Here is an 18,597-nt window from a genome sequence, read left to right as displayed (position 1 = left end):
TCTGGGGCGCTCCCCTTTTACTGCCCTGTCACAGGGCGGGAAACAGGGGAGTGCCCCAAAAGGCAGTGCGCTCCTGCGGCCGCGCGCACCCGCCTGCCCGGGTCCCGATTTACAAAGGTGACAATCTGGTCACCTTATGCAAGGAACGAGAAGTATCTCCCAGTCTCCCTCCTACCCAGGGCTGCTGACCCCCAGTCAAGGTAGGGAATTCCCCACCCCCTGTTCCCATTGCCTGCCAGCGCCACCTCTCTGAGTGATGACTTGGAAAATATTTTTTTAAAACCCTGATGGTAGTTGCAGTGTCCTGTCATTCCCTCCCCTAAAGGAAGTGACACCAGGCAGTTCCAGGAACCACCAGAAACTCTATGGTAAACCACAGAGTTTCTGGCAGTGGCTAGAGCTACTCGATCTCTCTTTTTTCCTGCTGGAATTGATGGAAAAGCACAGTTTGGGGGCCCCATATTCCCACCCACAGCTCTCTTGCCATTCCCATTTTGACTGTGCCTCCTGAAATTTTACTGCGTCCCCAAAACTACCCATCATGCCCTGAAAAGTGACGGGCCTGCTTATCTCCGAGGCCAAGCTTCTACACACATTCTGCACAGTTAGGCCCGCAATCCCACAAAAACGGAAGCTCCCTGCTTTCACATCCATTTTTATTGATAGAAACCTAAATGGTGCCACTTGTGCGGTGATGTCTGATTTTGGTCGTACACCGAGATTGGTTTTCCGGAATGCCTGGGATTTCGCTGGTGATGGGTCGGAGCGGGAAGGAACGGATCATTATTTGCGGGGGGGACAACTGGTTGGGGATGACACCACTTGGACGTGGCACGCCTGTGCCAGGCCGCCGATGAGGTTCAAGAATTCGCTGAAGTCCAGCTTGCCGTCATTGTTCATGTCGAGTTTCTTCATCATGCGGTCCACGACTCCGGGGTCCTTCTGGTTCTGAAAGGAATGGAGGCTGGTTAGCGGAAGGCCTTATCGAGCGGATCTTGAACTTGTCTCAGAGGAGACCTGGACAACTGTGGACACATTGAGCTGAAGGCATCCCAGCATACTGCGTCTGATCTGGAGAGTAAAACTGGTCCAGCATGCAGCAGCGCGCTTGCTAACAGGCAGCGCCACCTGGGAACATATCCAGCCTGTATTGCGTCAGCTGCACTGGCTTCCAGTAGAGTTCCGGATCACCTTCAAGGTGCTGGTGCTGACCTTTAAGGCCTTACGCGGCCTGGGACCATCGTATCTTCGAGACCGCATCACCCCATATGTCCCTGCACGGCCTCTCCGGTCGGTGGAGGCCAACCTACTAGTGGTCCCTGGCCCTTCAGTGATGCGGCTGGCCTCCACACGGGCCAGGGCCTTTATGGCTCTGGCCCCGGCCTGGTGGAACGCTCTTCCTCCAGCTGTCCGGGCCCTGCGGGACCTTGGTGAGTTCCGCAGGGCCTGTAAGACGGAGCTGTTCCGCTGGGCCTTTGGAGGAACCGGCCGCTAATGGTGCCCCCCCTTGTGGCCCTGACATCTAGGTCATTTACCATCTAACGAGACTCGCCATGCCTCCCTTTTTTGGGGGGAGGGAATTTTAAATCTGGAATGCTGGACGTCAATTATATCCTTAGTTACTGAGACTTATTGCATAAATTAAATTTCTAGCTTTTATCGCTGCTTTTAAATGTTTAACTATTTTATATTGTTATTTTTATATGCGGTACACCGCCCAGAGCCCTTCGGGGATGGGGCGGTATAAAAGCCTAATCAATCAATCAATCAATCAATCAATCAATCAATCAATCAATCAATCAATCAATCAATCAATCAATCAATCAATCAATCAATCAATCAATCAATCAATCAATCAATCAATATATATATATATATATATATATATATATATATATATATATATATATTGATATATATTGATATATATTGATATATATGTTGATATATATATATAGATATAGATATATATATTGATATATATTGATATATATTGATATATATTGATATATATATATTGATATATATTGATATATATTGATATATATATATATATTATAGCCTGGTACATTCTTAGCAACCCTTCCCCTATTTGTTCCGATCCCAGGTGGGCACAGAAGAAATAGTCTGACTGGACCATACAAGAAGTCATAGAATCACAGAATCATAGAGTTGGAAGAGACCCCAAGGGCCATCAATGCAGGAACACACAATCAGAGCACTCCTGACCTATGTTTATCCAGCCTCTTAAAAACCTCCAAAGAAGGAGTTCGTCTGTCTGCTTCCCAGAACGGAACTTGACGCACCTGGAAGGTCCCAAAACAAACCATGACAATATCCAAAACAGAAAACAAACCTCTGTTGTTTCTCCCTAGCAACTGGTACCTGCAGAAACAATGCCTTTGAATAGGAAGGTTCTATTGAAGTGGCCTGGGTAATAGCCCATGGCGAGTCTGTATCATTTGTATAGCGCTCTGGAAACACAGAGCAGCGGGCGTGGCTTTCAAACAGTGGGAGGAGCTACATTGACATGGTAGGTTAGAAGTAGTAGTAGAAGAAGAGTTTGGGATTTATCCCCCCTCTCCCCCATCCCTTTCTGTCCTGTAAGGAGACTCACAGGGGCTTACAAACTCCTTCTCTTCCTTTCCCCACAACAGACACCTTGTGTGGCAGGTGAGGCTGAAAGAGCTCTGAGAGAACTGTGACTGGCCCTAGGTCACCCAGCAGGCTTCATGTGCAGGAGTGGGGAAACAAATCCAGGTCACCAGATAAGAGTCAGCTGCTCATGTGAATGAGGGGGGAATCAAACCTGGTTCTCCGAATTAGAGTCCACCTGCTCTTGACCACTGCACCACGCTAGCTGGAGATTTTCTTCACCAGGTGTGGATTTTTTTGGGTTTGCAATGAAGGTTATTGCTACATTATAAAATATAAACTTTATACTAATCCAAGTCCCGCCACTTTAAGCATCATGGAAACTGTAGTTTCAAATATAGTTGAAACTCAATGTGATAAAAATCCCCAGATTCAGTAGCTACAGGGGCTTCCTTGGGTGGCAGCAAGAACCCCAAATAGAGTGGCCAACCTCCAGGTGAGGCCTGGAGATATTCCAGAATTACAACTGATCTCCAGACAACAGAGATCACTTCCCCTAGAGAAAAGGTTTTATGGCTCCATGGGTGGTCCTTGCAGCAGAAAGTGGGCGGGGTTATGTTGGCATCTGTAGCTCCACCCATTTTAGGGAAGAGGCTCTCACCATGCTCCCTGATAATTTGGACCATACAGTCCTCTGGTAGGAACTTCCATTCAGCTCTGGCCGGGCACATTTAAGAAGAAGAAGAGGAAGAGGAGTTTGGATTTATATCACCCCTTTCTCTCCTGTAGGAGACTCAAAGGGGCTTACAATCTCCTCCCCCCCAACAGACATCCTGTGAAGTGGGTGGGGCTGAGAGAGCTCCAAAGAACTGTGACTAGCCCAAGGTCACCCAGCTGGCATGTGGTGGAGTGCACAAGCTAATCCGGTTCCCCAGATAAGCCTTCCCAGCTCAAGTGGCAGAGCGCGGAATCAAACCTGGTTCTCCAAATTAGAGTGCACCTGCTCTTCACCACTACACCATGCTGGCTAAGTGGGTGGCGGCAAAACGGTTTGGCCCTCCTGCCCAGTACCAAGGAGAGATCGTACCTTTGTGAAAGATGCCAGCTCCGTGTTCATGAAGGTCAGGAATTCCCTCTTGGAGAGGGAACACGCATCCCCATCGTTGCCTGCGTATCTCTGGAACACGGCCAGCAGCGACTCGATGCAGCGTTCGGTTTCTGTGGGACCGCCGGCGTATTTAGAAGACTGTGGATGACAGAGGGGTCACCTTATATTGATAAAACGATTCTCCCAACCCTACTTAGAAGTCTGCTAAGCATAACAGAACAAAAAGAGTATTTAGCCCGATAGTATCGTAAGATCATGCATTTGTACTGGTGCTGTAGGATGATTTTCTGACAAAGGAGGCTGCCTGTCGCATATCTGAATGAGTAATTCCTTTGAGCATACCTCTCTCCATTAGGGGGGCAAGCCTAAAACAAAACAGTGGGTGAAATGAAGGGCTTAAGTACCGAAAGGTCAAGAATAGAGAAAGGCCAATAAATTTAAAAACTGCTGTGTAGCAAAAATACATACGCATTTATTCAAATGAAAATCATCACAACATAGTTGACAGTCCAAGATATCCTGCCTTATGTACCGGTATATAAAATCACAATGAATTAATACAAAAAGATTCTGTGTTGCAGTTTCTGGTCTGAGCTTACTGTTCCTGACTTAAAGAAACCCTTTTTGATGGAGGTTGCCATAGCAGAATTTGGCATGATTGGCACTTTTTGAGTGGATACTGGCTTCATGTTGAAGACCTGGGTACCAATAGTTTACAACTTTCTAATTATTGATTTCTGTCATTTAAATGGTTCATTTGTACTTGTAGTCAAGTAGCAGACACGTTGTGTTAACATTTTGACAACTGAAGAAGGCCAGTGAGCCTGGTTTTAGGTCATAAAGTGCGACACAGGATTTTTTTGTGCTAATTCATTGTGATTTCATACACAAAGGCAGGCTATCACGGGCTGTCTACCATGATGTGATTATTTTAATGTGAATAAATGCATATGTATTTTTTTTCCTGTACAGCAGTTTTTAATTTAGTGGCCTTTCTTTATTCTTGACCTTTTGGTACTTAATTTTTTTTTGGGGGGGGGGCGGTTAAGTTTGTTAATTTCCCCTTTTCTTGTTGGCACGGTGAAGTGAAGAGCATCAGAGTATCAGAAAAATGCTGCTGGATTGGTCTTGTCTTTCTGTTCCAATCTACAGCTTGTCCAGTCCATCCATCTAGCACTTTTTTGTATCATGCCTTTCCTCTAAGGAGCACAAGGTGTGTCTGTTTTGACTCCACAACAACCCTGCAAGGTAGTTTAGGCAGAGAGGGAACAACTAGCCAAAGTTTACCTGAGTGAGTGTCATGTTAAGAGTTGTGATTTGGGCTGTTGCAGGTCTTAGTCTGACATTTTAACCCCAGTCCTGCAGAGGTTCTGAATCTTACACTTTTGGGGCAAAGATTTTCAGGTGTAATGAACAAAAAATGGCTTCTACCACAGAGTTTTTGCCCAAATACTAGAGCACCCCCACATTGTTGGTGATGGGATGACTTCACTTCTGGTGCACGCTGGAAGTGACATCGCTGCAGCAGTGATGACAAAGGAGTAGGCCTCACTTTGCTGTTGGTAAGTCCCCCCTCCCTCACCGGTTGCTAGGGGATACCTGGCAATCCTGGAAGGGGCCATGGATCAGTGATACAACATCTCCTTGGGGTATAAAGGTCCCAGGTCCAATTCCCAGCATCTTCAGTAACGTTCAGGCAGGGGCAGAGCAAGGGGGAATGGTGTCCGGGGCATGCGTGTGCCCTGCGCCCTGCCACGCCACGCCTGGGAATGCCCCGCCACACCCCTGCATTGGTTCACACCTGGGGTGTCCTGCCCCCAGAGGTGGAATCCAGCAGGTTCTCACAGGTTCCCGAGAGTAGGTTACTAATTATTTGTGTGTGCCGAGAGGGGGTTACTAATTGGTGATTTTGCCACGTGATTTTTGCCTTCGTTACACCCCTCCTCTCAGCAGTAGCGCGCAGAACTTGAAGCAGTCTAGCAGGAGGTGCACCGGCGTGCGTGGCAACCTGCGCCTGCGTGCATTCGTTTCCCGCCCAAGGACCGGCACAGCGGCTGCGTCCTTGCCACAGCCCCGCCCAGGAATGCCCCGCCCCTGGTATGCCCGGCCACGCCTCTGTCGTGCCCCGCCCAGCCCCATTGGCGCTACGCCATAGTTTGAATCCCACCACCATGGGAACCTGTTACTAAAATTTTTTGGATCCCACCACTGCCTGCCCCCCACCCTGTTGGCGCAATGACACTGAAATCCTGTGACGTGAAAGATCTCTGCCTGACAGCTACTGCCGGTCTGAGCAGACAATTCGGACCTTGATGAACCAACGTTTCCTGACTCAGTGGAAGCCAGCTTCTTGTGTGTGCGAATGAATGAATGGGGCGATGGGGAGAAAGAGAGGGGAAAGGAAGGAATGGGGCAGCTTCACTCTCTCTCCTCTCTTCCTGGCTGTCAGCAGCCTCCTTCAGTTGAGCCCTTTGAGCCGCAAGACGCACCAGGGAGCTGTAGCCCTTGGGGATGGTGACCCACAGTTTGCACCCCGAAGGAAAGGTTCAGCCAAATCGCTCTGGCACCCTCTGGTGGCCAAAAGCATCCCTGCTGGAGGTGGCCAAGCGGACAGGGGTGCGTGGGAGGGGATGAATCATTTTGGGGAAGCTGTCCAGTTGCCAAGCGACCGTGCACAACAGCAATGTTTGCTTTGGCCTAAAGAATGAGCTCAGCAGGGGGAGGTATGGGTGCGGCTACGGGAGGGGAAGAAGCTGGGCCTGGAAGGCTGAGAAAGTTTCCATCCCCCCTTTTAAAATAGGGGGAAGGAAAAAAGGGACGAGATCTTTCCATCTGATTGTGTCTCCCGTTTGATTTGTCACATGGGAAAATGTTGGGATGACCTAGAAGTCAGAGTGACACACAGACCCAGAAGGCTGACTCACTCCCTGCAGGGTCGAGAAGTGTGGGGTTAAAGGGACGCAGCTCAGTGGAAGAGACTTTGCTCGGCATCCAGACCGTCCCAGTGGGGACTCGGAGCCGCTTAGAACAACTTTCTCCTTCTTTGGAGGTTTTTAAAGAGAGGCTGGATGGCCATCTGTTGGGAGTGCTTTGACTGTGTGTTCCTGCATTGCTGGGGGTTGGACTGGATGGCCCTTGTGGTCTCTTCCAACTCTATGATTCTACAATTCAACCTCCATTGTATGACAACAACCCTTTGAGGTAGGCCAGGCCGAAGCCTTGCGAAGGGCCCAAAGTGACCCAGCGAGCTGCCATGTCAGAAGCAGGGATCGGAACCACAGTCTCCCCGAGTTCTTGTCCAGGACACTGTCTGTTATACCCCATTGCCTCTCCCTTGAAATGAAGAAGAAGAAGGAGTTTGGATTTATATCCCCCCTTTCTCTCCTGCAGGAGACTCAAAGGGGCTTACAATCTCCTTGCCCTTCCCCCCTCACAACAAACACCCTGTGAGGTAGGCGGGACTGAGAGAGCTCCGGAAAGCTGTGACTAGCCCAAGGTCACCCAGCTGGCGTGTGTGGGAGTGCACAGGCTAATCTGAATTCCCCAGAGAAGCCTCCACAGCTCAGGCGGCAGAGCTGGGAATCAAACCCGGTTCCTCCAGATTAGATACACGAGTTCTTAACCTCCTACGCCACTGCTGCTCCATGATTGGAAGCCCCACCTGCCTCACAAGGTGTCTGTTGTGGGAAGAGAAGAGTTTGGATTTATACCCAGCTTCGTCCAACTGTAAGGAGTCTCAAAGCGGCTTACAAACCCCTTTCCCTTCCTCTTCCCACAACAGACACCTTGTGAGCCAGGTGGGGCTTCCAATCATGCCTTCATTCTCTGGACAGAATGGAGGGGCGGATTTCTGCATACTATAGGGCCGTGGTGGTGAACCTTTGGCACTCCAGATGTTATGGACTACAATTCCCATCAGCCCCTTCCAACATGGCCAATTGGCCATGCTGGAAGGGGCTGATGGGAATTGTAGTCCATAACATCAGGAGTGCCAAAGGTTCGCCACCACTGCTATAGGGAGCATGCAGAATCGAGAGGGCTGTTTGTGCTCTGTTTACAAAGTTTGCGTCGAGTCTTCACCCTCTCTGCTACGATCCCTTGCCTCCTAATTGTGGCTTAATTTGGATAACGGGGCTCTTTCTGTGGCATTTATAAGGCACTTTGCACATGGTCGGAAAAAAAGGTTTTGTTAGCTCTGAATGTATTCTGTGGGCTTATTTCGGATCATTTTTGGGAGTGGTGCAGGCAAATAATGGGTTTTAATAGGGGTGCAACAAGCAGAAATGTAGACCAGCCTGTCAGAGCAGGAGAAGCTTTACCGACTGGATTTCTGCCTGTTGCGATAGTAGAGGAAAGTTCTGTCTGACTTATGACAACCTGGTAGGGTTGTCAAGGCAAGAGATGTTCAGAGGTGGTTTGCCATTGCCTGCCTCCTCCTCATGACCTGGGTATTTTTTGGTGGGCTTCCATCCATGTACCAACCAGGGTTGCCCCCGGCGAGCTTCTTTAGCTAAGGCTAATCTGGTAAGTCACTACACAGCACTTATTGGTAGAAAAGGCCCTCAAATCATTGCTGATTTAACAACAACCCGGTAGGGTTTCTGAGGTAACAGACAAACAGAAGTGGTTTGCAATTGCCTGCCTCCGTGTAGCAACCCTGCACTTCCTCAGCGGTCTCCGTCCAAATGCCAACCAGGACTGACCCAGCCTAGCTTCTGGGTTCTGACTCAATGCCATGTTCAATATTCTGAACTGGAATCAGATTTCCACAAAATCCCAGTCTTATTACATTGCTCATTAGATTTCTCTTCACTGTATTGTTTATGGTGGTGATGAAAAGTGCCGTCAAGTCACAGCCGACTAGTGGTGACTCTGCATGGTTTTCAAGGCAAGAGACATTCAACAGTGGTTTGCCATTGCTCGCCTCTGCATAGTGACCCTTGACTTCCTGGGCCGACCTTGCTTAGCTTCTGAGATCTGATGAGATAAGGCTTGCCTAGACTATCCAGGGCAGAAGACATATAGAGGTGGTTTTGCCATTGCCTGCCTCTTGGTGGTCTCCCATCCAATTACTAACCAGCTCTGACCCTGCTTAGCTTCTCATACCTGATGAGATTGGCCTAGCCTGGGCCACCTATGTCAGGGCTGTGGCTATCTAGCAACTCTATCTCTAGCTGCTGCCGAAGATTTTTGCCTCCAGACTTATGACCTGGACTGATCCACTGGACTGGGTAATGGCCAAGCCAGGACTGTGAGCCAGTGTGGTTAGTGGTTAAGAGCAGGTGGATTCTAATCTGGAGAACTGGGGTTTGATTTCCCACTCTTCCACCTGAGTGGCAGTGGCTTATCTGGTGACCCAGATGTGTTTCCACACCTACATTCCTGCTGGGTGACCTTGGGCTAGTCACAGTTCTCTCAGAATTCTCTCAGCCCCACCTACCTCACCAGGTGTCTGTTGTGGGGAGAGGAAGGGAAAGGAGCTTGTCAGCCACCTTGAGTCTCCTTACAGGAGAGAAAGGTGGGGCATACATCCAAACTCTTCTTCTTCACTGTGGATTTGTGCCCTACCTTCCTCTAGGTCCTGACCAGCCAGCTCTGATCTCTCCCCCACCCCCTCCGCTGGGCTGATTTTGCATTGTTTGAAAACCAGCCACCTTCTCAGTGTTACAACAGCCCTTGAATGCAGAAGGGGAACTCCCATTTCTTCAAGGTCTGGTTCAGTAGATTTCCTGAGAGGATTAGAAACAATGGCCGCCGGAGGGAAGGGCTTGGGCCCGGCCGGCATGCCCGCTTTCTCCCCAGGCCTGCCTTCGGTGGCATTGCAACCCGACTGTTGATGCATATTTTTGTGCCTCTTAGGGGTTGCCCGCTTGTCTTCTTGTAGAGCAACTGGGCATTTAATAGTTGCGGGGGGGGGGGGGGGCTTCAATGGGGTAAATTGGCCGCAGCTTTGCAGCAAAGAAAAAAATGTGATTAAAAATACGCTACGTGGAAACAAAAAAAATAAATGCTGCTCTGTTCTGCTTTTGGTGCCTTTAATAGTAGAAGAAGAGTTTGGATTTATATCCCCCTTTCTCTCCTGCAGGAGACTCAAAGGGGCTTACAATCTCCTTGCCCTTCCCCCCTCACAACAAACACCATGTGAAGTAGGTGCGGCTGAGAGAGCTCCGAGAAGCTGTGACTAGCCCAAGGTCACCCAGCTGGCATGTGTGTGGGAGTGCACAGGCTAATCTGAATTCCCCAGATAAGCCTCCGCAGCTCAGGCGGCAGAGCTGGGAATCAAACTCGGTTCCTCCAGATTAGATACACGAGTTCTTAACCTCCTACTCCACTGCTGCTCCATAGTAGCTTAATTAAGGTTCAGAAATTAACCTTTGTTGGGGTTGATAAAAAACACAAGAGCAAGGGCCATTAAAAACATTGGCAACCTTAGCCCGAAGCTTGAAATTGAGAATATTTATACAGCAGCAGTTGCCTGAGTGGGCTAGACGATTTACTCCCTCCCCAACCTGGCTTCTATGTCTTTATGGCTGCGCGACAGGCAGAAATTCCACAGGCGTACCACTCTGTTCATATGGGAAATGGCTTCACCGATTGAACTTCAGCCCAGGCGGCCCTGCTATGAGGCACTTTTGGAGGATTTATTTATTTGTCTGTGCTGGGCCCTCGCCTGCTCTAACCACATCTGGACAGATGTGCTGGACATGCGCTGTGCCTTGGGGGGGATCAGTGGCTCCAAAATGGCTCCTGCCGCAGCCACGCCCTTCTCCAGTGCTCCATAGAAACGCTGGACGGCACCTTATCAACTGGGAACAGTTCCACGTTGGTGGTCTGACCCTCAACGTTTGAACTGATCAAACAGTAAAACGGGATAAAAGTGACCTGGATGTTTGTATGCCGTCTCCTTTTCCCGCAGGCTGAGTTGGGACTTCTGTTATGCACAGCGGTTGCGTTTGCCAGATTTCAGAGCGGCAAAGAGCTGCCCGTGGGAGCCGCACAGTGGCTTCCTACCGTGGAGCCGCGATTGCCCGTGGCTATCTGGCCACAGGTCCCCCATGCGTTTAAAACCCTTTATCTTCTCTTCACATGCTCAGAGCAACTCAGGTTTGTGGCAGGCGCGCCCAATCTCCCCTTCACACGTTCAGAGCAACATATGAAGGGAAGATTTGGGGCTCTAAACCAGAGGTGGGATCCAGCAGGTTCTCACCAGTTCCCGAGAGGGGGTTACTAATTATTTGTGTGTGCCGAGAGGGGGTTACTAATTGGGTCCGCTTTTCCGTCTCCACGCCCTCGCCTCCCCGAGAGGCATCCTGCCTTTGAACGTGAAGGTTCCATATAGCAATTGCGACTAATAATGTGACTCCCTGAACTGGGTTAATCCCTTTCAGGTACTGCAATTCATTGATTCTCAGCCTTTCGTACCTTTTATCTCACCAGCCTCTATCAAAGAACCTGTGTGTTTCACCATTGCTGTGTTCAGATTTGTGAGTTTGGGGCATTTTCTATAATGATTTAGAAATGACCTGGTGCAAAAAAAAATGTGGTGGGGTGGCTGCCCATGGGGGGGGGGGCATCCAACTCAGGTTTTGCCCAAGGCTCAGGTTTGCCTAGGTACGCCTCTGCCCCCTTTGCTGAGGGGGGGGGCTGGCGAGGGAACCTGTTACTAAAATTTTTGGATCCCACCACTGCTCTAAACTCATGGGGGACTTGTGCCCAGATAGCCATTTCCAATTTCCAATTTCTGGCGCGAACGTGGGTGTGCCTGCCACGAACCTGAGTTGCTCTGAAAATTGTTGGAGCCCACCCAGTCGATCCAACTGGTGTAGTCTGACCCCATGCTCCACCTTCCCGGTCCACTGCCCAGCCCTGTTCCCCCTCTTGTGGAGGCAGTGACTTCACCCCTTGGCAAGCCCCATGCGCCCGCCTGCCAGATCCCCCCCCATCCCCCCCCCGTTCTCCATTGGCGTCTCCACAGCATGGAAAGAAATTTCGTGAGCTTGTTTCCTCTGTGGAGCGCTCAGGGGGGGTGCAGGGGTGAAGAACAGAAAGGCCGTGCGCTTCTCCTGCGCATTACGCACAAAGCCCAGAGATCAGTGCGCTCAGAAGAAAGGCGTCCACTTACCATCTCTGCGGAGAGGCGAGGTGGACCACAGCTGTTGGCTGGCTGGCTAATTGTGAGCAATGGATCGCAGGAGAGGTGGGGAGGACTCGAACTCGCCCCTCCCCGGCCCAGCCAACGCCCTGTCCTCCCTCCCCTCTCTCCTGGTTGAGCAACTGCCTTCTTTTTTCTCCCCCTCCGTCCAGGCAAAGCTAGACTTGCCTGTTTGGAGAACTCTAACCCCACCCTCCGTCAGGAATGTGTCGGGGAGGGGAAATTGGCCTCCTTCCCCGGACTCTTATTTCTCACCATTTTTCCTGGCAGGGTTGCTGAGGTGACTCCGCAGGCAGAAATCCAACAGGGTGGTGATGAGGTGATTGGGAAATTGGCAGGGGCAGATTCTTGCTGTTAGGAGTGTCAGAACATGAGAACAGCTTGGCTGGATCGGAACCCAGGCCTGTTAAGCCAAGCCTCCCGTTTCCAGTGGTGGGCAGGCAGGAAGCGCTCTCTTGTTTGCATGCCCAACATACTTGTTTCCGAGGTACACTGCTTCTACGCATGGAGGCTCCATCGATTTTTTTTTGTACTAACAGTAGTTCAGCAGTGGAGTGGGCTGGTTAGAGCGGTGGTCAACTCTGTTTCACTGTCAGTCTTCAAGCAGCGGCTGGATGAATACTTGTCAGGGATGCTTTTGGCTGACCCTGCATTAAACGGGGCTGGACTAGATGGCCTTTAGGGGTATCTTCCAACTCTATAACTTCCATGACTCTCTATCAACTTCTTTCAGCCTTTGATTTTTTGTGGTACCCTTTGGGGACATTCAAACTTTATCTTTTCAATCCAGGATCCCATTTGTTGTTTCTTGTTCACAGGAAATTGGGCGCAAGTTGACACCCAAGGCACGGTATATTACCTTCCTGGCCCCTGGGTGTTAAGCACAAAAATGCTGACGAGAAAAGGCGTTCGTTGCCTGAAACTATGTCTTTCACCTCCTCCCACCTCTTTTTCACCCAGCCTGATGAAGATTCCTGCAGAAATCCGTACCCTATTTTGTATCTGTTTGGTTGATTCTAATAAAAGCTGTTTTGGAGCTTAAGAGTCGGCAGAGACCCCAAGGGCCATCCAGTCCAACCCCCTGCAATTCAGGATTACACAATCAAAGCACTCCTGGCAGTCGGGACATAGGTATAGATTTTTATGGGGGGGTTAGGGGCCAGGCCACGCCCCACACGCCCCTAGGGCATGGCCACGCCTCCCCAAGCCCCGCCCCCGGCCTAATACTTATAAAAGCAGCTCTCTGAGGCTGGGGACGGTAGACTCCCCTGCCCTGCCCTCCCCTGCTCCCCACCAGCTGGGCTCCCAGCCGGCAGCCGGCAGTTCCTTCTGCCCTCCCCTCTGGGCAGAGGCATAGAGGGAAAAAGGAGCCCGGTGCAAAATCTGAGTTTTGCCCCCCCCCCCCCCCCCGAGCAGCCGCTGTGATGCTGGAACCCACCCCCAAACAGCATCACTTTCAAAGGTGTCTAAACTAGAGAGCCCAAATTCTCCTTTTAAATCCACCTTAAAGGGAGAATCTGGGGTCCCCAGTTAAACAACATTGAAAGTGATGCTGTTTGGGGGTGGATTATCCCCCACCCTGAAACAGCATCACTTTCAATGTGGCGTAGTGGTTAAGAGCAGGTGCATTCTAATCTGGAGGAACCAAGTTTGATTCTCTGCTCTGCCGCTTGAGCTGTGGAGGCTTATCTGGGGAATTCAGATTAGCCTGTACACTCCCACACACGCCAGCTGGGTGACCTTGGGCTAGTCACAGCTTTTCGGAGCTCTCTCAGCCCTACCCGCCTCACAGGGTGTTTGTTGTGAAGGAGGAAGGGCAAGGAGATTGTAAGCTCCTTTGAGTCTCCTACAGGAGAGAAAGGGGGGGGATATAAATCCAAACTCTTCTTCTTCTTTTAAACTGGAGACCTCAGATTCTCCCTTTAAATCCATGCCAAATGGGGTGGATTTAAAAGGAGAAACTGGGGAAATTTGGGGGGTGCCTGCTGTCAGGATGCAATTGTTAAGCTAGAAGCACCAAACTTTCAGGGTATCTTTAGGAGACTCTCCTAATGATACCACCCAGGTTTGGTGAAGTTTGGTTCAGGGTGTCTAAAGTTATGGACCCTCAAAGGTGTAGCCCCCATCTCCTATTAGCTCCCATTGGAAACAATGGGGGATGGGGATACCCCCTTTGGGAGTCCATAGCTTTGGACCCCCTGGACCAAACTTCACAAAACCTGGGTGGTATCAGTAAGAGACTCTCCTGGTGATACCTCCCAGGATTGGTGAAGTTTGGTTCAGGGTGTCTAAAGTTATGGACCCTCAAAGGAGTAGCCCCCATCTTCTATTAGCTCCCATTGGAAACAATGGAGTACGGGGGCACCCCCTTTGGGAGTCCATAACTTTGGACCCCCTTAACCAAACTTCGCCAAAAACAAAAAAAACTAAAAATGTTTTAAAAACCCACAAAAGGGGGCGGAGCTTCAGACATGAATAGGGGGGCTTGAACCCGAGAAACCCCCCCTTTACCTACATCCCTGCCTGACAGATGGCCATCCAGCCTCTCTTTAAAAACCTCCACCACCTTCTGAAGCAACATAATACATTGTCAGACCAGCTCTGAATGTCAGGAAGTTCTTCCTAATGTTTAGGTGGAATCTCTTTTCCTGCACCTTGACTCCATTACTCCTTGTCTTTCTCTCTGGAGCAGCAGAAAACAAGCTTGCTCCCTCTTCAACATGACATCCCTTCAAATATTTCAACATGGCCATCACCCTTAACCTTCTCTTCTCCAGACTAAACACGCCCAGCTCCCTGAGTCTCTTCTCATAGGGCGTGGAATCCAGACCTTTTCCCATTTTGGTTTTCCTTCTCTGGACCTGTTCCAGCTTGAATTGTGGTGTCCAGAACTGGACACGCTTTCCCAAGTTTCTGGATTTGGATTTTGGACCTGAAAGCTGCAGAAAATTTGTGCCAAACTTGTTTATACCAGAGAGTGGCATGCCCAAAGACATCAGGAAGGCAGACCCCAGACATCAAGCATATTTAGGGTTGGCACTTCCAAATTTGTAAATTCCTGGAGATCTTGGAGGTAGTGGGAGCAGAAGAAGAAGAAAAAGAGGAGGAGGAGTTTGGATTTATATCCCCCTTTCTCTCTTGTAGGAGACGCAATGGGGCTTACAATCTCCTTGCCCTTCCCCCCCTCACAACAAACACCCTGTGAGGTAGGTGGGGCTGAGAGAGCTCAGAAGAACTGTGACTAGCCCAAGGTGGCGTGTGTGGGAGTGCACAGGCTAATCTGAATTCCCCAGATAAGCCTCCACAGCTCAGGCGGCAGAGCTGGGAATCAAACCCAGTTCCTCCAGATCAGAATGCACCTGCTCTTAACCTCCTACACCACTGCTGCTCTAAGGCCAAGGAGTCCCCCCTCCAAAACATCCATTTTCTCCAGGAGAACGGATCTCTGTAAGCTGGAGAGAAGCTGTAATTCCAAGAGATCTCCAGACCCCACCTGGAGGTTGGCAACCTAAAGCATATCATAGCAGAGTGTTGAACGAAGAACAGGAAGACCTGGGTTCGAATCCCCATCCAGGTAGCAGACTTAATTGGGTGGCCTTGGGCTGAACCTTCTCCCTGGTCAGACCTACCTCTCAGGGTTGTTGTGGAAGAAACCTGGCTTTGAGGAAAATGCACTGCAATCTTCCACAGGGCTTCCTCCTGTCCTCTGTGGACATTTTGGTGAAGAGGACGGGAGTGTGTTTCGTGAGGTGGATGTTGCAGGCAGTTTCTTAGACCCGCGCTGTGAATCATTTTACGGCTGGCTGGACTTTCATTTAATTTTTAATCCTTTTAGCTCATTTGGCATAAGCGCTCTTGAGACCGCTGAGAGGAAAAGAGGAATGCAAATATTTTAATAGTGTCGTCATCTCTAATAGACGGTCTGTCCGTGCAAATAAGGATTTCTTTGCTAGATACGTCTGCTTCGATATCCTGTTTGTATTAGCGGCAAGCCGGGCACCTTTGGGAAACCTGAAAACTGAAGGGATATTGGTTGCTCCCACCACCTGGTCCTCAGAGGTATACTGCGCTGGGACATGGAGCTTCCATTTAAAGGTACAAATGCATTCAGGGCAAAAGGTTGTTGCTGAACACACCAATGCCAACTAAGGCATTTATATTAATTCAAGTGTCTCACATAAGAAGAGACTTCTGGATCAGAACTTTGTTCTGTTTCACACAGTGGCCAACCTGGAAGGAAAACCAATAGGTCTTGTAGGCAAAGGCTTTTCCCTTGATGTTACTTCTTGCACTGTTATTCAAAGGTTGACCGCCCCTGTATATGGAGGTTCCATTTAGTCACTGCGATGGGACACATAGTAGGGGGTTATCTAATCTGACATCCAACCCAACCCTGCAGACAGCTTCAAAAAAGTGATTTCAGAGGTATACTGCTTCTGAACATGGAAGCTTAATGGTAGGTTGCCTGGAGACCACAACATCCAGTTCCTTAAACAGAGGCTGAATGGAATGTTATTTACAAGCACCAGAGTGATGTGACAGCCAAGAAGGCCAATGCGATTCTGGGCTGCATCAATAGGAGTATAGTGTCTAGGTCAGTGATGGCGAACCTTTTCGAGACCGAGTGCCCAAATTGCAACCCAAAAACCACTTATTCATCGCAAAGTTCCAACACAGCAATTTAACCTGAATACTAAAGTTTTAGTTTAGAAACAACGGTTGGCTCCGAGGCGTTCGTTACTTGGGAGTAAGCTTGGTGGTAGTCAGTGGCTTTGTTTTGAAGCAACCATGCAACTCTTCCAACGGGTGAATCATGACCCTAGGAGGGTTTACTCAGAAGCAAGCCCCATTGCCAGCAACCGAGCTTACTACCAAGTAAAGGATTGCACTTTAGTTCTTTGCATGAAAATCGGTGGGGTTTAACAGCACTTAACAGGGTTACCTACAGTGATTTCCCAAACCTAGGTCTTACGTTTAATGCTAATAATCGAGCCCAGAGGCCCGGGCCAGCCTAGTTGTGTGTGTGTGTGTGTGGGGGGGGGGGTGACTCTGTTTGCGCGTGCTCACAGAAAGGGTTCTGAGTGCCACCTCTGGCACCCGTGCCATAGGTCCGCCACCACTGGTCTAGATTGAGGGATATAATATTATCACTCTATTCTGCATTGGTCAGACCTCACCAGGAATACTGTGTCCAGTTCTGGGCACTGCAATTCAAGAAGGATATTGACAAGCTGGAACGGGTCCAGGGGAGGGCGACCAAAATGGTAAAAAGGTCTGGAATCCATGCCCTACGAGGAGAGACTTAGGGAGCTGGGGATGTGTAGTTTGGTGAAGAGAAGGTTAAGAGGTGACATGATAGCCATGTTTAGATATTTGAAGGGATGTCATGTTGCTGAGGGAGCAAGCTTGTTTTCTGCTTCTCCAGAGACGAGGACCAGGAGTCATGGGCTCAAAGTGCAGGAAAGGAGCTTCCACCTAAACATTAGGAAGAACTTCCTCCAGTTCCCGTTAATAGACTGAGTTTACATTCCATTCTGCACTGTTTAATTGTAAACACCAGATTCAAGCAGACAAGAGCAAGTTCCAGTCCAATGATCATATAATTTTCACTTGCAGGATGCTTCTCCATTTCAGGGCAGGCAGGAGTTCAACAGGTGAAGCTTTTCGCAGCTTTGACCTGTGCTGTTACTGCTCAGCATTCGTGCCGGACTGGTGACTCATCAGTTTTGGGCCCGCTCATCCTGGTTTCTGCTATTGCTCGTCTCCTGCCTCGCCCAGTCCAGCCTGGGAATGAGATGCACTTTCCTAAGTTTTCGAGCAGTGTCTGGAACATCTGTCTGTTGCATCCAAGAATTCCCTCTTTTCATGCTCCCCGTTTCCCTGAGCAATAGAGAGTTCCAGAAGAATCTCCTCAGAGAAGGGATAGGGGCTGGAGACTTTGAATGCCTTTTATAATACGCTGTTTATGTCCTTCGTATACAGGGTAAGCAGACGGGAAGTAAGCACACCTGCTCATACCAATGGAAAGACTGAACAGATGGGAAGAGATTAATTAATCTGCCTATTTCTTAGAAACATGTCTGTATTATTCTGCTGCTGCTGGCTTGGAGCAAGGTTTTGGGGGGGGGCATTTTTTAAACTGAGAGCCAGCTGGTGTCGTGGTTAAGAGAGGCGGACTCTAACCTGAAAAACCAGATTTGTTTCTCCACTCCTACATTCCTGCTGGGTGACCTCGGGCCAGTCACGGTTCTCTCAGAATTCTCTCAGCCCCACCTGCCTCACAAGGTGTCTGTTGTGGGGAGAGGAAGGGAAAAGGAGTTTTTCAGCCACTTTGAGACTCCTTAAAAATGGAGGAAAAAAACAGGATATGACAACCAACACGTCTCCTCCCCAAGACCTTGGACCAGTCACAGTTCTCTCAGAATTCTCTCAGCCCACGTCACAATGGCCAACCACCGCTGAACGTCCCTTGCCTTGAAAATGCTACAGGGGTGCCATATATCAGCTGTGACTTGACAGAAGACACTTACACACACACACACATATACTGGGGAGTGTGGACTCTCTGCATTATACCCCGTTGATGCCCCTCCTCAAAATGTGGAGGGTGGGCTCTATGGCATTATAACCTATTGGGGTCCCTCTCCAAAGAATGACCTTTCCAAGTTCCACTGCCAGCCTCCAAGAATTTCCCAAACCAGAGTTGCCAAACCTACAGCAGCTGCCAATAGCAGGATCCTGT

The 18,597-nt window shown here is 49.6% G+C and overlaps 1 protein-coding gene across 1 annotated transcript; it reads right to left on the bottom strand.

Annotated features, from left to right (window-relative positions):
* Positions 1 to 639: 639 nt before the first annotated feature.
* On the bottom strand, positions 640 to 12,036 carry LOC125440040 (protein S100-A11-like). Its single transcript, XM_048509609.1, has 3 exons — positions 11,826 to 12,036; positions 3,683 to 3,841; positions 640 to 948 (listed from the first exon to the last, which is right to left on the bottom strand). The coding sequence occupies exons 1-3, from the start codon at positions 11,826 to 11,828 to the stop codon at positions 784 to 786; spliced, it is 327 nt and encodes a 108-aa protein (XP_048365566.1). The 5' UTR covers positions 11,829 to 12,036; the 3' UTR covers positions 640 to 783.
* Between the last annotated feature and the right edge of the window lie 6,561 nt (positions 12,037 to 18,597).

The sequence above is a fragment of the Sphaerodactylus townsendi genome, linkage group LG01 (genome assembly GCF_021028975.2).
Source record: "Sphaerodactylus townsendi isolate TG3544 linkage group LG01, MPM_Stown_v2.3, whole genome shotgun sequence".
Taxonomy (NCBI): Eukaryota; Metazoa; Chordata; class Lepidosauria; order Squamata; family Sphaerodactylidae; genus Sphaerodactylus; species Sphaerodactylus townsendi.
The sequence above is the reverse complement of the archived record's forward strand: the minus strand, read 5'-3'. Positions and strand labels throughout refer to the sequence as shown.